This window comes from Sander vitreus, chromosome 23 (assembly GCF_031162955.1).
Source record: "Sander vitreus isolate 19-12246 chromosome 23, sanVit1, whole genome shotgun sequence".
NCBI lineage: Eukaryota > Metazoa > Chordata > Actinopteri > Perciformes > Percidae > Sander > Sander vitreus.
The window spans coordinates 14,815,900-14,829,801 of record NC_135877.1 but is presented as its reverse complement, the minus strand read 5'-3'; the positions used below and the strand labels follow the sequence as shown (position 1 = coordinate 14,829,801).

The following is a 13,902-nucleotide window of genomic DNA, read 5'->3' as shown; positions in this document are numbered from 1 at the left end:
CTATGTTTAGCCGCAAAAGTGCATCAAAAATGCAAAAGTGACGTTGCGTTCTCACTTTTTATTCCGCATTTAGATGAGAGTTTTGGGGGGGAAATCTGCATGCATACGGTAACGCAAAAGTGTGTGAAATTCGATGTAGTATGCACATCAGGCGGCTAGGTGGTAGTGTGAAGCACTGCCACACAACACCGCCAAGTCTGCGCACCTGCGTAGAACCTTCCTTCTTCTACTTCTCTCCTTAGTAGCGCAAAACCAAAACATGGCGAAGCGAACAACAAAAGCTGACAATTTTGTCTGGACAGACGAGGAGGTGGAGTTGCATGTTTGTCTGATGATGACCGACAGTCAACCGTGATAAGCCACAGCACAGAACCCATGGGAGCACCAATATCCTGAGCCTCGCAGCCCGCTGCCTCTCGCTCTCTCTCTCTCTCTTTCTCTTCATCCGCAACGTTGTAGCCTACGCTGGCTCAAATTAATAGCCTACATGTGGTCATTGAATTATAACAACCTTATCCACATTGTCAAAATCATTTAAATATTGAGCCATTACATTGAAAATCTTAACAGGAGCCTATAGTTTCTGTAGCCTACTCCGTAACAACAGACTACCTGCACGGCTTTTTCTCGTCTCTCTCGACACCGCTGTCTTCAGACTTTTGCGTTTTTACCCTTTAGACGGGAACGCGACGGTGGAGCGTTTTTAAGATTTCCACTCTGGAGGGTGGTTTCACTTTTTTTGCATTTTTAAGCTGCAAAAACGCCGTCACAGTATAAACGAAAGGCACATCTGATAAAATATTTTGTCATTTTCACCCGCGAGCGTCATTGTGTAAATAGGGCCTCAGAGGTAAATAATGATCAAGGATTTATTATGCAGTTCCATGCGGTTATCATTGGGATGATAAACTGATAAACAGGGATGGATTTTATGAATGTTTAACATAAACTACACTGTAATCAAAGGTATTTTTTTATGTGTAGATAAGTTTTCCTGAAACTACTGCACAGGCTACCTGGAGCTGCTTATCGCCTGTATGCAGGATGAAAGAATGCCATACTTGTACTGTAATCTCCTTCATCGTAATCTAATATCTAAAAAAACATTAGAATGTAAGGAGTTGCATGCAGTTGACTGCTGACCCTCAGGGTACAGACTTTCTGAATAAGAGAGGCACATCCACCCATTAGCTATACCTGCTTATCCTTTAGACTCTTTAGAGGTTTGCAGGGGGTGGGGGGGATGGAGCCAATCCCGGCTGACATCGAGTACACCCTTGACGGGCCAGTCAATCACAGGGCTGACACATAGAGACAGACCATTCACACGCTCATTGATACCTACGGGCAATCAAGAGTCGCCAATTAACTGTGTCGGAGAAAACCGGAGTACCTGGAGAAAACCCATGCAGACAAAGTACATGCAAACTCTACACAAAAAGGTCCCAGGGGGCCGGCGGAAGTACAATTTATGCTAAATATATCAATCTCAGCTTCCCCGAAATGAGATCCCCTTGTGCCATATAAGTATCACAACATTTCTATTACAGCAGTTGTGATTGGGTTTTGAGCCTGGGCCAAAAACGGCTTCATGACGTGTTTGAAATTTAAATGAAGGGGTACGAACTTCATTTGGGATCGGGGTGGTTACAGATGTCCCCCCTGAGCACGAAGTCGAAGTAACAACCTTTAAAATTACACAGAAGAGCTAAAAGAGAGGAGATGTGGAGACAAACCAAAACCTCAACAATGCCTTGGTGGTCTAATCGTTGCTCTTTGTTGTCGATTGAGGTTCTGAATGTGTTTTTTCCCCCCAACCACAACCCTCAAAGTTGTTCTTTCTTCCCAACAAACATGTGCCTAGTGGATCCTTTGTAGCCTGCATCTGTGCAAAAACAACATTTTCTCAGTGGTGGTCAGCTGGGTTTGTCTGCGGGCATAAAACAGGTTTTGTGTGGGGACAATGTACCCCTTAGTAATACAAAATGGGCCGTACTGTATGATCACTTCCACGGAAAGGAAAATGTCGAAACCATATCTTCTTCATCTTGCACGGTGAGGAATGCAAGCGTAAGCATTATCTGAGAAGAGGGGGAGAGAGGGCTTTGAGAGCAAGACATGCATATGAATGAAGTGGTGAGCTACAGCGTGTGACCATTCCTGGTCAAGCATATGGGGGTCCCACTTTCTAAAGCACTTAAAGGTTCACTCTACTGCAAAAACGACATCTGACACCATCTCCATACTCCTTGGAAAGCCCATTTTGGAAAAAAAGTGTAATGAGGGAACTGTTAATACTAGCAAATGTAATTACTTACATAATAAACTTTTCATATTTACTCTAGAGGACATTTACTTACGGGACATCAGGCCAGATATCAATCAGTGACAGAGGGACACAAGCCAAAACACTTAGGATAACAATCAAAAACACAAGAGGAGTGACCTATCGGTGTAAACTGAGAGGGTCATCTTGTTGCCAGACGCAAAATCCAAAGCCCCTGGCAGGAAATCCAGCGTGTGCTGTTGACATCGCAACTCATCCATGACAGACAAGGAATAACGCTTTTGGAGAGGAAGAGTTTGGGGGAAAAAAAAGAGGAATCCAAGAAAAAGTGCTGTCATTGGAAAACACGGTTTCTAGCATGAAAATAAATCTTTCATACAATATTCAGGCAAGTAAAGAAAATCTATTAGAAATAGAGATTACACATAGTAAAAAATATGCTATGGTTACAAAATATAACAGATTTATAAGTCAAAATCCAAGAGGTTTGAAGCAATGTATACGTACATCTTTGCATTACAATGTTGTTAAATTATATTTTTAATTGGTATTCTGTTTCTTCACTGATTGGAGTGTCATCAAATCATATTTATTTTAAATGGCAGTTTCACAAAGTTAGCTGTAGTAATCAATTTCCTCACAGGTTTTGTAAAATATGTAATTTCATGTTATTGGTCTCGGTATAGTCATTTACCAGCTGTACTACAAACAATAAAGGCCATTTTTTAATTAAAAATAAATAGTAAAGACATTGTAAATGGTCACATTTAAAACGTCCCCAAGCACCTAAAGGATTTTAGTTTTTCTTCATGGGGCTAGCAGCATACCATACATGAATAGGGTTAGGTTTTAATGTCCATAATAAAGAGTAAAATGAGCCTGTGGTTTGTCTTTGGGGGGCAGTGAGGAATAGCGGCTCTAAGAATCTGGGCTTGAGCACAGCTGGTTTCAGGTTCAAGTGTAAAGCAGACTGCGCTAACGACAAATCACTTACCATTTGATCAATATACAATAGGGAAAACAGGAATCACTGCTAATTTATGACCAGAGAACATTACTGGTCGTTGTTAATAGACGTCTACTTGAGCCAAATTCAATGTTGTAGAGAGATGTGGCTGGACCTACCCCTCCATCCTTTCTTTTCCTGGACATTGTTGATTTTGGCTGGACGTCAGTTTCTGATGTTGGCTAGACACTGGGAGAGAAGACTTGGGGTGCTTCCTTCTCATTTTCACACACATTTGGATGGGAAATGTGTGTTGGCAATGTGACAGAAGTTAGTAACAGAAATCTGATCCACCGTGGAAAAAACAGATATTTTGCAAGAAAAGGACATGAGCCAGAACTCTAAACGCAATGCAACAGATAGTAATCATAAACTTTTATTGTGAATATACCTTATTTGCACATGAATAAACATGTTTTACCTCCCCGGGATTATAAACATGGTTCTTTTTTCTTTTTGCTGAGAACAACATTAGTTTTGTTACAGTTTTTTTTACATAACTGATTTTGGAGAATCAAGTTCCACTAAAGTGTAACTTGTTAAAGCACAATTGAGGGAGACTGACAGAGAGGCCCACCAAGACTCTGCAAAAGCTGAGTCTTGCGAGGGGCGACTTGGTAGACGCCTTCATCAAGAGCCTGCCTTAAATGCGAAGGCAGAGAAAGATTGACTGACAGGCCCGCCAATCGTCTGCCAAAGAGTGGCAGCAAGGTTACAGACACAAAAACACACATTAAGCAATCCTCAAGATTCCAGAAATAAAAAGGCCAACCCACACAATTCATACAGAGAGCACCAACAGAGTCAAAAAACTTCATATTACATCAGGACTATATTATTCCTGAAGTGACAGCATCTGATTTTAGCACTTGAAGAGTAGAATGGAACATCTGGACAACTACAGAGCTCATGTTCATTCTCCAATGTTTTCTGTGCATTTCTAAAAGCATCGAGTCGGATCATTTTAGAAGGTGTGTATTTTCACTCGTTTAATGTCTGTACTGTATGTCTCTGCCCAAAGTGACTTAAAAAGACCATGCCAGAGTTTTTGCAATTTTAGCTTCTTAACTACAATTCCTGTATTTTTAATAGGCTATTACTGCTGACTATTTCCACTTTTCTCCATATTTGAAGTTATTTTCTTTTACTTTTCAGGCAACCATTGTTTTCAATTCATTTTTGCACAGCTTAAAATCAATTAGCAAACTCCTCAAACTTGCGTGAAAAGCTTCTAGACTCTGCAATTAGATTTTCATACTGTATGCAAATGAATGGAAGTGCATAAAACTCAGTAGGAAACCATACAAACAAGACCAGAGTCTACAGCCATGCTAGCAGTGTGAGGCTGTACTCAGGCACAGTGGTGCTTCGAGCTAAATGCTCAATGTCAATGCTAACATGCTGATTTTAAGCAATTAATGTCTACGTGTCCTCCATTTTTGTTGAGCGTGTTAGCTAGGTAACATTTCTTTTTTTTCCTGTTTTCTTTAGCATTAAAGGTCCCATGGCATGACAATTTCACTTTATGAGTTTTTTTTAACATTAATATGAGTTCCCCCAACCTGCCTATGGTCCCCCAGTGGCTAGAAATGGCTATAGGTGTAAACCAAGCCCTGGGTATCCTGCTCTGCCTTGAAAATGAAAGCTCAGATGGGCCGATCTGGAATCTTCCCTTTATGATGTCATAAGGGGAAAGGTTACCTCCCCTTTCTCTGCTTTGCCCGCCCATAGAATTTGGCCCGCCCATGAGGAAGAGAGAGACATGATGGCTTGCAAACGAGTGAAGCATGGCAGTTGGTCAAGGCCACAACCCCACCCTCCACCTTGCCCCCCCTCCCCCATTTCTCCTCCTCAATAGCATTTAAAGCTACAGACACAGAAATGGCATGTCCTAAGCAAAGCTCATTGTGGGACTGGCTCGTAGTGGCTGTAATTCTGCACCAAGTCTGAATTTGGGAACGAGACTTCAGATACAGTATTAGGGGACCACTGAGGCCTATATAGACGCATCCAAAAAGCAGCATGTCATAGGACCTTTAAACTAAACCCAAAGCTGATGCTGATGGGAATGCCAGTTGTGCAGGTTAGTCATGAACCAAGTTATTGGACAAATTGAAATTTTGACCTGATGCTGGCATTAAATGAAAAATCCATTGATCGCAATTCATATAAAATTTCATGAAAATCGATAGTTGAGTTCAGCCTGGACCAAAGTGGTGGACCGACTAGAGCGACACCGCTAGCATGGATGAAAATCTGAAACACTACAACATGGTTTGCAAAATACTCTGCAGTAATAAGTATTTATCATCTGTAGTAATTGGTCAAAAATTACTGGTATTGTCCTTAAATAATAGTGAATCATACATGGCTTGAACCAATCAGACAGATTGAGTAGTGCATTCAAACATCATGCTGGCCAATCAGATCCCCCCCAGCGGAACAAGACCAGGGCGGAGCCAAATGCCCCCCCCAAGAGAAAGGCAGTAATAGCTGATCATACCTTATCATATTATAAACACAATGCCTGACACCCAGAATATTACGCTTCCCAACATTACACACTAAAGCAGGACCACACAGCAAAAGTTTTTTTTTTTGTTTTTAAATCAAATTGTAAGCCACTGCCATGCAGCACAGAGAAACAATTCATGAGATACATGTTGCCTTGGTAAATTGCATAAATGTTATAGTACAATAATAGGTTTCTCCACTAGAGAATAAGAGACTCCCATATGGCACTTGATATTGTTGTTAGTAAATGAGGAGCATATTATACCATATAATACCATTGTTAGTTTCACCACATTGTTTTTGTTGGAAGATTACAGTATACTTTAAGATAGAGGAACACATTGTGATTAAAAAGTGCACCACAGACCACTTTACTGTTACTGACAATGATGGTGGTTGTGGAGCTTTGCCATAAAATACGATGGACAAAGCACTCCGTGATCGGATCAGTGTGATGCAACAGCAGTTATTTAAATAAAAAACTATTCTGAAGAGGATGAAAGACAAATGTTAGTGGTAATGTGGTGCACATGGCTCAATTTGTGGTTTTCAATTCCAAACAGAATTAAGTAGTTTTCTGCAAACATGCTCCAGAGTTTATAGATTACACATTTTGTATGTTTATAGGGTCCCCAGAATCGGCACATTAGTTCCTCTGTTGAATCAACAGTTGAAATAGTTTAAGTTGGAAATTTGGGGGCGCTATTAGGCAGTAAAACCATGGAGTGTATCCTTAAAGTATCTGATATTAATAAACAGTTGTAACATAATGCTTACTGTTGTAACCTGTGATTGTCAATTCTTACCTGGAACCAACAGACACTTAAATAATGATGAAATTGGGTAGTAACTCATTAACAGCAGTGTCACACAAACCGTCGAGTGCATCTGGTTTACAATCAAAATCTGCCTGATTAACTCCTGCCTAATTTTTCCTCTTTTAGTACTCAATTTTCTGTCAGAACATAAATTAACTACAATTTTCTAGGTATCCATCTTCAGGATGGATTTATATTTTCGTCCTGAAATTAATTTCTCTTATCCTCGCTGACATAATAAGTACTGCATTGACATTTAGCTGCTTTAAGAGTCAGGAGTTGGTCATGTGAAATGTATTATTATTTTGGCAGATATATTTTTGCTCCGCAGCAATGGTTTAGTGCATTTCTTATATATTTCTTATTTCTTATAATATAATAAATATGACTATTTCACTGTTTACACTCCGCACAAACAAGATGACACTATTTCACTAAAGCCATCTACCATCTGTAAATTGTCGCACTAGTTAGGTATGTTTTTAAATGTTTAACTAATGGAAAAGAAGGCATACAAAATGAAACAAGATAAACTTATATTGGAGAAAATGAAATACAGCAGTAGAAAGATCACAAGCAAGGACTGACTGTACTGATTTCTGCAGGGTGATATCATACCACAGTATAATAAACTGCAAGAGGGAACCTCACTACTACATAGAGATAGAGGTTGTTCTTCAGTTAGGATCAAACTGTAAAGACAAATAACAGCTGCAACTGGAATTGCAGTGCAGATAGTAGTCATTTAATTTAAAAAGTGACAGCAGTGAATACAAATGTACTGTGTTCCTTTTTTTGTTGTTGACCAAAATGTCAAATACAAATTTTCATATCCCTTTCCTTCATTTTTTTAGTGGTTGCAATAAAAGAAACACTAGCATGCTGTCCTGACGCTTCATTCAAATAAATAGTAAAAGAAATAGATACTACACTTCTTTCCATTCAGTAGCCACAGTCTACAAAGCTGAAATGTTCATCTGAGTCACACAGTCCACATGGCACTAGAAATGTTGTCCACTGAGCATGCAATGCATAGGACACCAGCCAGGCTCACCCTGATTGGTTTAACGCGCACTATGGCAACACAGTTTTCATTGGAGCAATCCAACACCAAGGCGGGAAATCCAGATAATGTACTACTCTCGATCAGGGCTGATGATTAGATGATCAGCTACAAAGTTTAAAATCCATACACTCAGAAGCAGGCCCTCTGTGGCAGTTGAAGGGTTGGTTTCTGTGCATGAACATAACAATGAACAAGGATTTTCACACTGCAAATACAGTTATCTACATGAGAGAATACTGAGGCGAAAGTAAAGACGGACATCTCTCGAACCCTCAGGGACAATGTGAAAACGTTCTGCGTAGTGCTATCTAAAAAATCTGACTGAGACAACATTATTATCAGCAACCCAACGGAGGCAAATGAAGGGCTCAAGGTTTTGATGTACAATTTGGCATTTCTTACTGCAATGTTAGCCAAATTCTCAACCACAAAACAATAAATACCTAATAACTAGCCACTGCAAATTGATTCAAAATAAACTGCACGCTTGCAAAAGGCAGCGCTGTTTCTGGCAGTGGTGAACAAAACTGCTATCCCCCCCCTTCCCCCCCCCCCCAATGTGACTTAAATCCCCCAAATACTATAAGGCAGTCCAATCTCTTTCATCGATGACATCAAGCCAGAGAAAGTTCAGAAGTCGCCAATCAAAATTATTCTCTGAATTCCTTTAATCTCAGCTGGCAGGGACCAGTGAAGAGATGAAGGATAGGCTTAGGTTTAGTTCTTTATCTTTCAAACTGACATTTCTTTCGTCACTTGTACCCTTGCACCTGGTGAAATCACTGAGAAACCCCTGAAAGTGAAGTTATCAAAAGGAGAAACTGGCAGGATGTGGGGGCTCACAGGTTTTTGTTTGTTTGTTACAAGCGCTTCTCATTGGGCGTTCATCATTTCGGTGGCAGTTGGTTGCCATTTTGGAGATAGCAGAAGGGGAGAGAGAGAGAGGGTGCGATGAGGATTTTCAGAGGTCATGACAGGATGGCATGGGGTCTGGAGCCAGTCAAAACCCAGAGCAGAACCAGCTGAAGGGCCGCCATCAGCCAAAGCGAGGGGCTCAGGCCGGACGCCCCGCCACAGTCAGGGTCCTTCTCCTGGTGCCGAGCAGGGAGGAAAAGAAGTGAAGTTACTAATTGTTAAAGCCATCACAATAAACACTTTTCAATTGACCGTTCACTAAACAGCTCCCCCGAACACAGATTGTCCGGCAAACCTGTCAAGCTTTGGATTTCTCCACACACAGTGGTGTGCATGGAGATGTAGTAGCAGTATTTCTATCTTTCTTTTCCTTTCAAAATTCCCCCAAAATTAAAGCAAACGTGTAAGAAATTGATCAAACTGTTTGTCACTGTAACATAAGCTGCAATTTTAAGCATGTCCGGCTGACCAACTACATTAGATTGTGGGGTTACAGGTTACCCCATTCACGACTAGCACATCCACAGTGTGGAAGTCGGTCCTGGCTAAGCTTTCAAGAGCTTAAGCCAACATATAACTGCCTTGTCCTGCTTTACTGGATTTTGGGAAAGCTTGCCCTCAAGCAATAACAGCAACGGTTCTCATCCTAAAAGCTTTTTCTCCACTAATATAAAAAAGTGTAAACATACTGTTTGAATACTATGTGAGCTAATCGACCAAACAGTGTTATTTTAGGATGAAATAACTGATCTTACATTTTTATTGGACTGAAAACACTGGTTGAACTAACTGCAATACAAGAGCAATGCTGTTGCTTTATTTTCATGCCCCTTAAATGAATAATTGACTAGTGAGAATGTTGATTTTCTTCCTGGGACATGCAGCTTTAGCATACAATACATAGATATTATGTATGTAGCCATCAAGTGCATATTTAAAACCCTTTCACAGGATTTTAAAAGTCAGCTGGAAGCCAGTGACAGTGTTTTTGACAAATTTTTGAAGCTAACCTTCTATAGCTGTTAAAGTCTGCCAGTGTTGGTTGTCATATCATATGACGATCTTTGATTTTGCCAGCTGAAGCTTTTACCTACCTCTATGTGAATTTGAGGATTTTAAGAAGTAAATCTTGCCCCTTTATCATTATAAACTGCATATGTGTGTGACAATGGAAAGCTTGACAGGTGTAGCATGTTAGCAACACTAACTTATGGTGCGGTAAAGCTTCGCAAACGGTCAACCAGAACTATGCAGGGATCAAACAAGAGGTCAGAAAATAGTCTTTTTTATACTTGACTGGAAAACTTTGAGCCATTATGTCTGACCAAAACTGATCGGATACTCCCACTCTCTGTATGCTTAGCATCTGGAGAGGTACGAGGGAAAGAATGTCTTGCCTTGATATGTATTTTGGAGGGGAAAAAAAACTTGAGAATCATTATATGAGACGCACAAACGTCTGGATGCAAATGAGAAGTGAGTGGCCTGTTTTAGATAGCGTCTGGCTATTTCGGCAATCAGATGTCATTGATAGACACTGTAGTCTATTGCCAGAGACGGACAATGATAGATGGGGAAAGATACAAAGAGCATGGCTTGAAGTTCAAAGTCAGGTAAAATGGAGAAAATGTTGGCGAGAAACAGAAAGAGACCGAGAGGTAAGTTAGGGGGAGGTGAAGACAGATGGTGGTAGAACATAAGAGAGAGTGACAGGTGAGAAAGATAAGGGTAGGAAAACAATGGGAAAACACCTGAAGAAGTGGAACAAAGCAGAAACAGAGATGTGAAAAAAGAGAAGAGATAAGGTGAGGAAAACAAACACACCAAAAAAGAAACAGCAGGAGAGAGAGTGAAAAAGTTATGAGCCAGAGGCAGTAAGATTGAGTGTAAGATAATGATGAAATGTTAATGAAAGAGAAAGCTAGCACTATGGGACTGACCCGAGACAGCACATGAACAGTGGCAGCAGTAACATGAGCAGAGAGGAAGCCAATGGGGAGCCTGCGCTCCTTCGGCACATGGCCTCATCCTAACCATCAACAGCCAATCACAGAGCAGGAAACAGAGAAAACAGAGAGAAAGAGAATCATGCAGCAAAAGGTCCATATAGTTAGCAAGAAGTTAGAAAGCAAATATGAAGGCAAGAAAATTAGTTGTTGACAATAGTAGTACAAGACAGATGCATTCACTACTAGTGTGTGAGAGAAGGAGTTAGAGTGTGTGGGTGGATGCTTGTGTATATGTGAGTGAGCAAGACAGTGCAGGCATAAGAGTTAATTTGTAAGACCGACAAACTTTGACACTGGAAAAAAGACTATATAGTGAAAACAAACAGAGCATTCAGGCACAGAGGTTTCACACGCAAAGATTCTGTGCTACTCATAAAAATGTTTGTTTAGCTTAGTTATTCATAGTCGAGCAACAACTGACTGTTTGTCTTTGCGTGGGAAATCTGCACAGCTTTCGAGGGATTGCAGAAAAAGAAATGACATGCACCATGTAAAGATATTAGTGATGGAAAGGTGCCATGGGTAGAATTTCTTCACTGATATATTGTTTCCATATCAGGAGTGCAGCTTAAGGATTTTAGGCTCTGTCCAGTGAGGCAAAAAGCTTAACTTAAAAAAAGAAATAAATATATAGTGGTGGAAATCCTTCCTTCCTTTTTATTGGTCCCTAATATGTTGCTGTTGCTACCTCTTATTTTCCAGGTGAAATGTCAAAACAGATCAAGTTGTTTCATCTGGAGTATAAATTTGGAAGGAATAATAAAAGATGTGAAAAAAAACGCTTACAGTAACAAGCACTTTGGGGAGTAGCCGGATGATATAAACTAACATTTCTAATACAGTAAATAGTTATATTTACCTTGAAAACATTGAATGTGATGATAATGTTTGATCAAATGACTGTGTAATGTAAAAGGAGTCGATTGCAATGACGAACCCACAGAGAATTATCACCCGACTCTGCTGTTCCACTCAGCCCTACACAGCACTTTAGCATCTTTCAGCTCATTGTTTTAGTTTTTCGGCTCGCAACTTTAATGTTTTGGTTTACTTTAACTGCTCTCATTTCCAGTAGCAAAGCAAACAAGCTCTTATAAACCAACTGTACGTTTCAAGCCCAGCACTAAACGGCAGACCGACAGTTAGCGACGCTCTATTAGTATAATGCTACCATTATGGTGACCACAATGTAGCATGTAGCAGCTAAGGAGCCACATATTTCCCTCAAGAGTTAATGAAAACCAAAACAAAGCTACAAGATGAGTGAATTTGACTATTCGCCAGGTGGCCAGAGTATATCCAAATGAATGCTAATGTTATGTGTAAATAGGCGACTATTTGTTAACGTCACCATATTTGTTCGTAAGAAACATAGACAGATAAAGAAATGGACCAACAGATCCCGTTGCTCTGGACGGAGACCAGTAAAGTATATTAGAAGCACTTTTCCGGTGAGGGCTGAGCGTTACTGCGTAGCCTCCAACTGAGCTTGAAGACGTAGATGTGATGTGAGCAACGTGTCTGAAAGTTGTAAGTCTTCCGGTAGCTGTGCCAAGAGAAATCTCAATCATTCCCAATCGTGCAGATGGAGAGCGTAGGTATACGTAAGGAGATAACATAGGCACAGGCTAATTATTGCTAACTAAAATGCTAGTTAACATTAGTAATTAAACTTAAACAGCTAATGTAAGTCGAAACTGCCTGCAAGCTTCTCCTGTACTATACGGTAATTCCTCTACTATGTGACAGTAAGTCATGTGGTTATGACACAATCGTTAGCCTATTTTTACAAAAACGTCTGCTACGGAGCCATAACGTGAGATACAAGGTAATGGAGCCTTTTATGCATTTTCGTGTTTCTTTAGAAATAAACAATGGACAAATAAAGTCTTTAAACGCTTCAGATGTAAAGTTATTCGCTGTCAAAGTGACGTCAAAATGAATGGCAGTCAATGGAATGCTAACGGTGGGTGAGAGCTAGGTAGCATCAAAATGGCGCCATAATAGGTACCCATTGTGGAGAGAGACTTACCCCCTTGGTAAGAAGTCTGTGTTGTGTTTTCAGCTTAGTTTGGTGCCCCGAAGTGGCAAAAAAAATCAATTAATGCAGCTTTAACTATATCGGATTTAGACAATTTGTTACTAAAAAAATGTGATATAAGTAAATTTATGTCCAGAAGAAATGTTGTTTTACTAAATGTGGGTTATTTGTGCCAGGTCTACAGGGTATTCAAAAATGTATGTTAGGTTTGGATCTACAGATGATTTTCATAGTTCTGTCAGTGCTACAAGTACTGATTGATGCTCTCTCCTGTAATCTGTAGCCAGGCTTAGATTTTCTTTGGCGATGAACTCAAATGATTTTACCAGTGAAACCCAAAAACAGTAGCCCCGGGGCACACATTTCAATTTGAAAGACTTTTCCCATTTCAGGCTGGATTTTCTGCAAACTTCTTTTATTCTTGTGAGACCAATAAAGCAGTAATGATCCCACTGTTCAGCAGCTTGGCAATGTGATACATGAAACCTTACACAGAGCACCCTTAGCAACAAATTTGTGCAGTTCAAATTTTTCTCAACCAAAAGCAGTGCAGGTCCGATGGAAGCAACTTACGTGTTCATTGTTATCAAAACAGACTGCAGGCCCTTTTCTGTAGCGCGGATTCTGAGCCATTTCACATGGATCAGGACCATTAGCTAGATGAGTAATGTCAGGAACATGACAGTTTTGGAAAGATTTTGAGTAATGGCAGCAAAAAATAGTAGTAGACACTCTGATTACCCAATGGAAAATACTTCAACATAACATTTTGATGAATGTGGAAAATCACTACGATGTATAATATTACTGTTCAAATCAAGCAGATCCAGTCAAATTATGTAAGGACTAATAAAACGTAAGGTAATACCTCAATGATACTATATGGCAGTCATTTTCGAGCATTGTGTTTTCCAAGAGGCTTAATCTATAATTGACCACAGCCCTTTGTGTTTGAGATAGCATCATAGATTTGTTTGTAAGCTATTCAGCAGACTTATTCTACACTAGCATCTGCTTTACAGACACAGCAGAGAAAAACCCAGTGCAGACACATCTGAGTTCTGGGCCAAAATGTTAAATGTCAATAACTGTGGAAATATTCACTCATTATTATGGCTATGGAATTTAGAGGATGCAAATGAGGGGAATAGTAAGTAGTTAGACTTAAAGACAGCATCTATCCATGATTATCTTGTCAAAAACACAACCTTTTAAAACATCTGTTTACTGAATTAAATGCATGTGT

General features: G+C 40.0%; 1 protein-coding gene across 1 annotated transcript in view; it reads right to left on the bottom strand.

The window, feature by feature from the left end:
* Nucleotides 1-3,653: 3,653 nt before the first annotated feature.
* The window catches only part of LOC144537651 (voltage-dependent calcium channel subunit alpha-2/delta-1-like), a 99,760-nt gene continuing 89,511 nt past the window's right edge, over nt 3,654-13,902 (bottom strand). Inside the window, exons 37-38 of the mRNA XM_078281431.1 lie at nt 13,230-13,312; nt 3,654-8,782 (exon numbers count right to left, since the gene is read on the bottom strand). Of these exons, the coding sequence (XP_078137557.1) occupies nt 8,660-8,782; nt 13,230-13,312 (206 nt within the window). The 3' untranslated portion in view covers nt 3,654-8,659. The remainder of the gene's footprint in view (nt 8,783-13,229; nt 13,313-13,902) is intronic.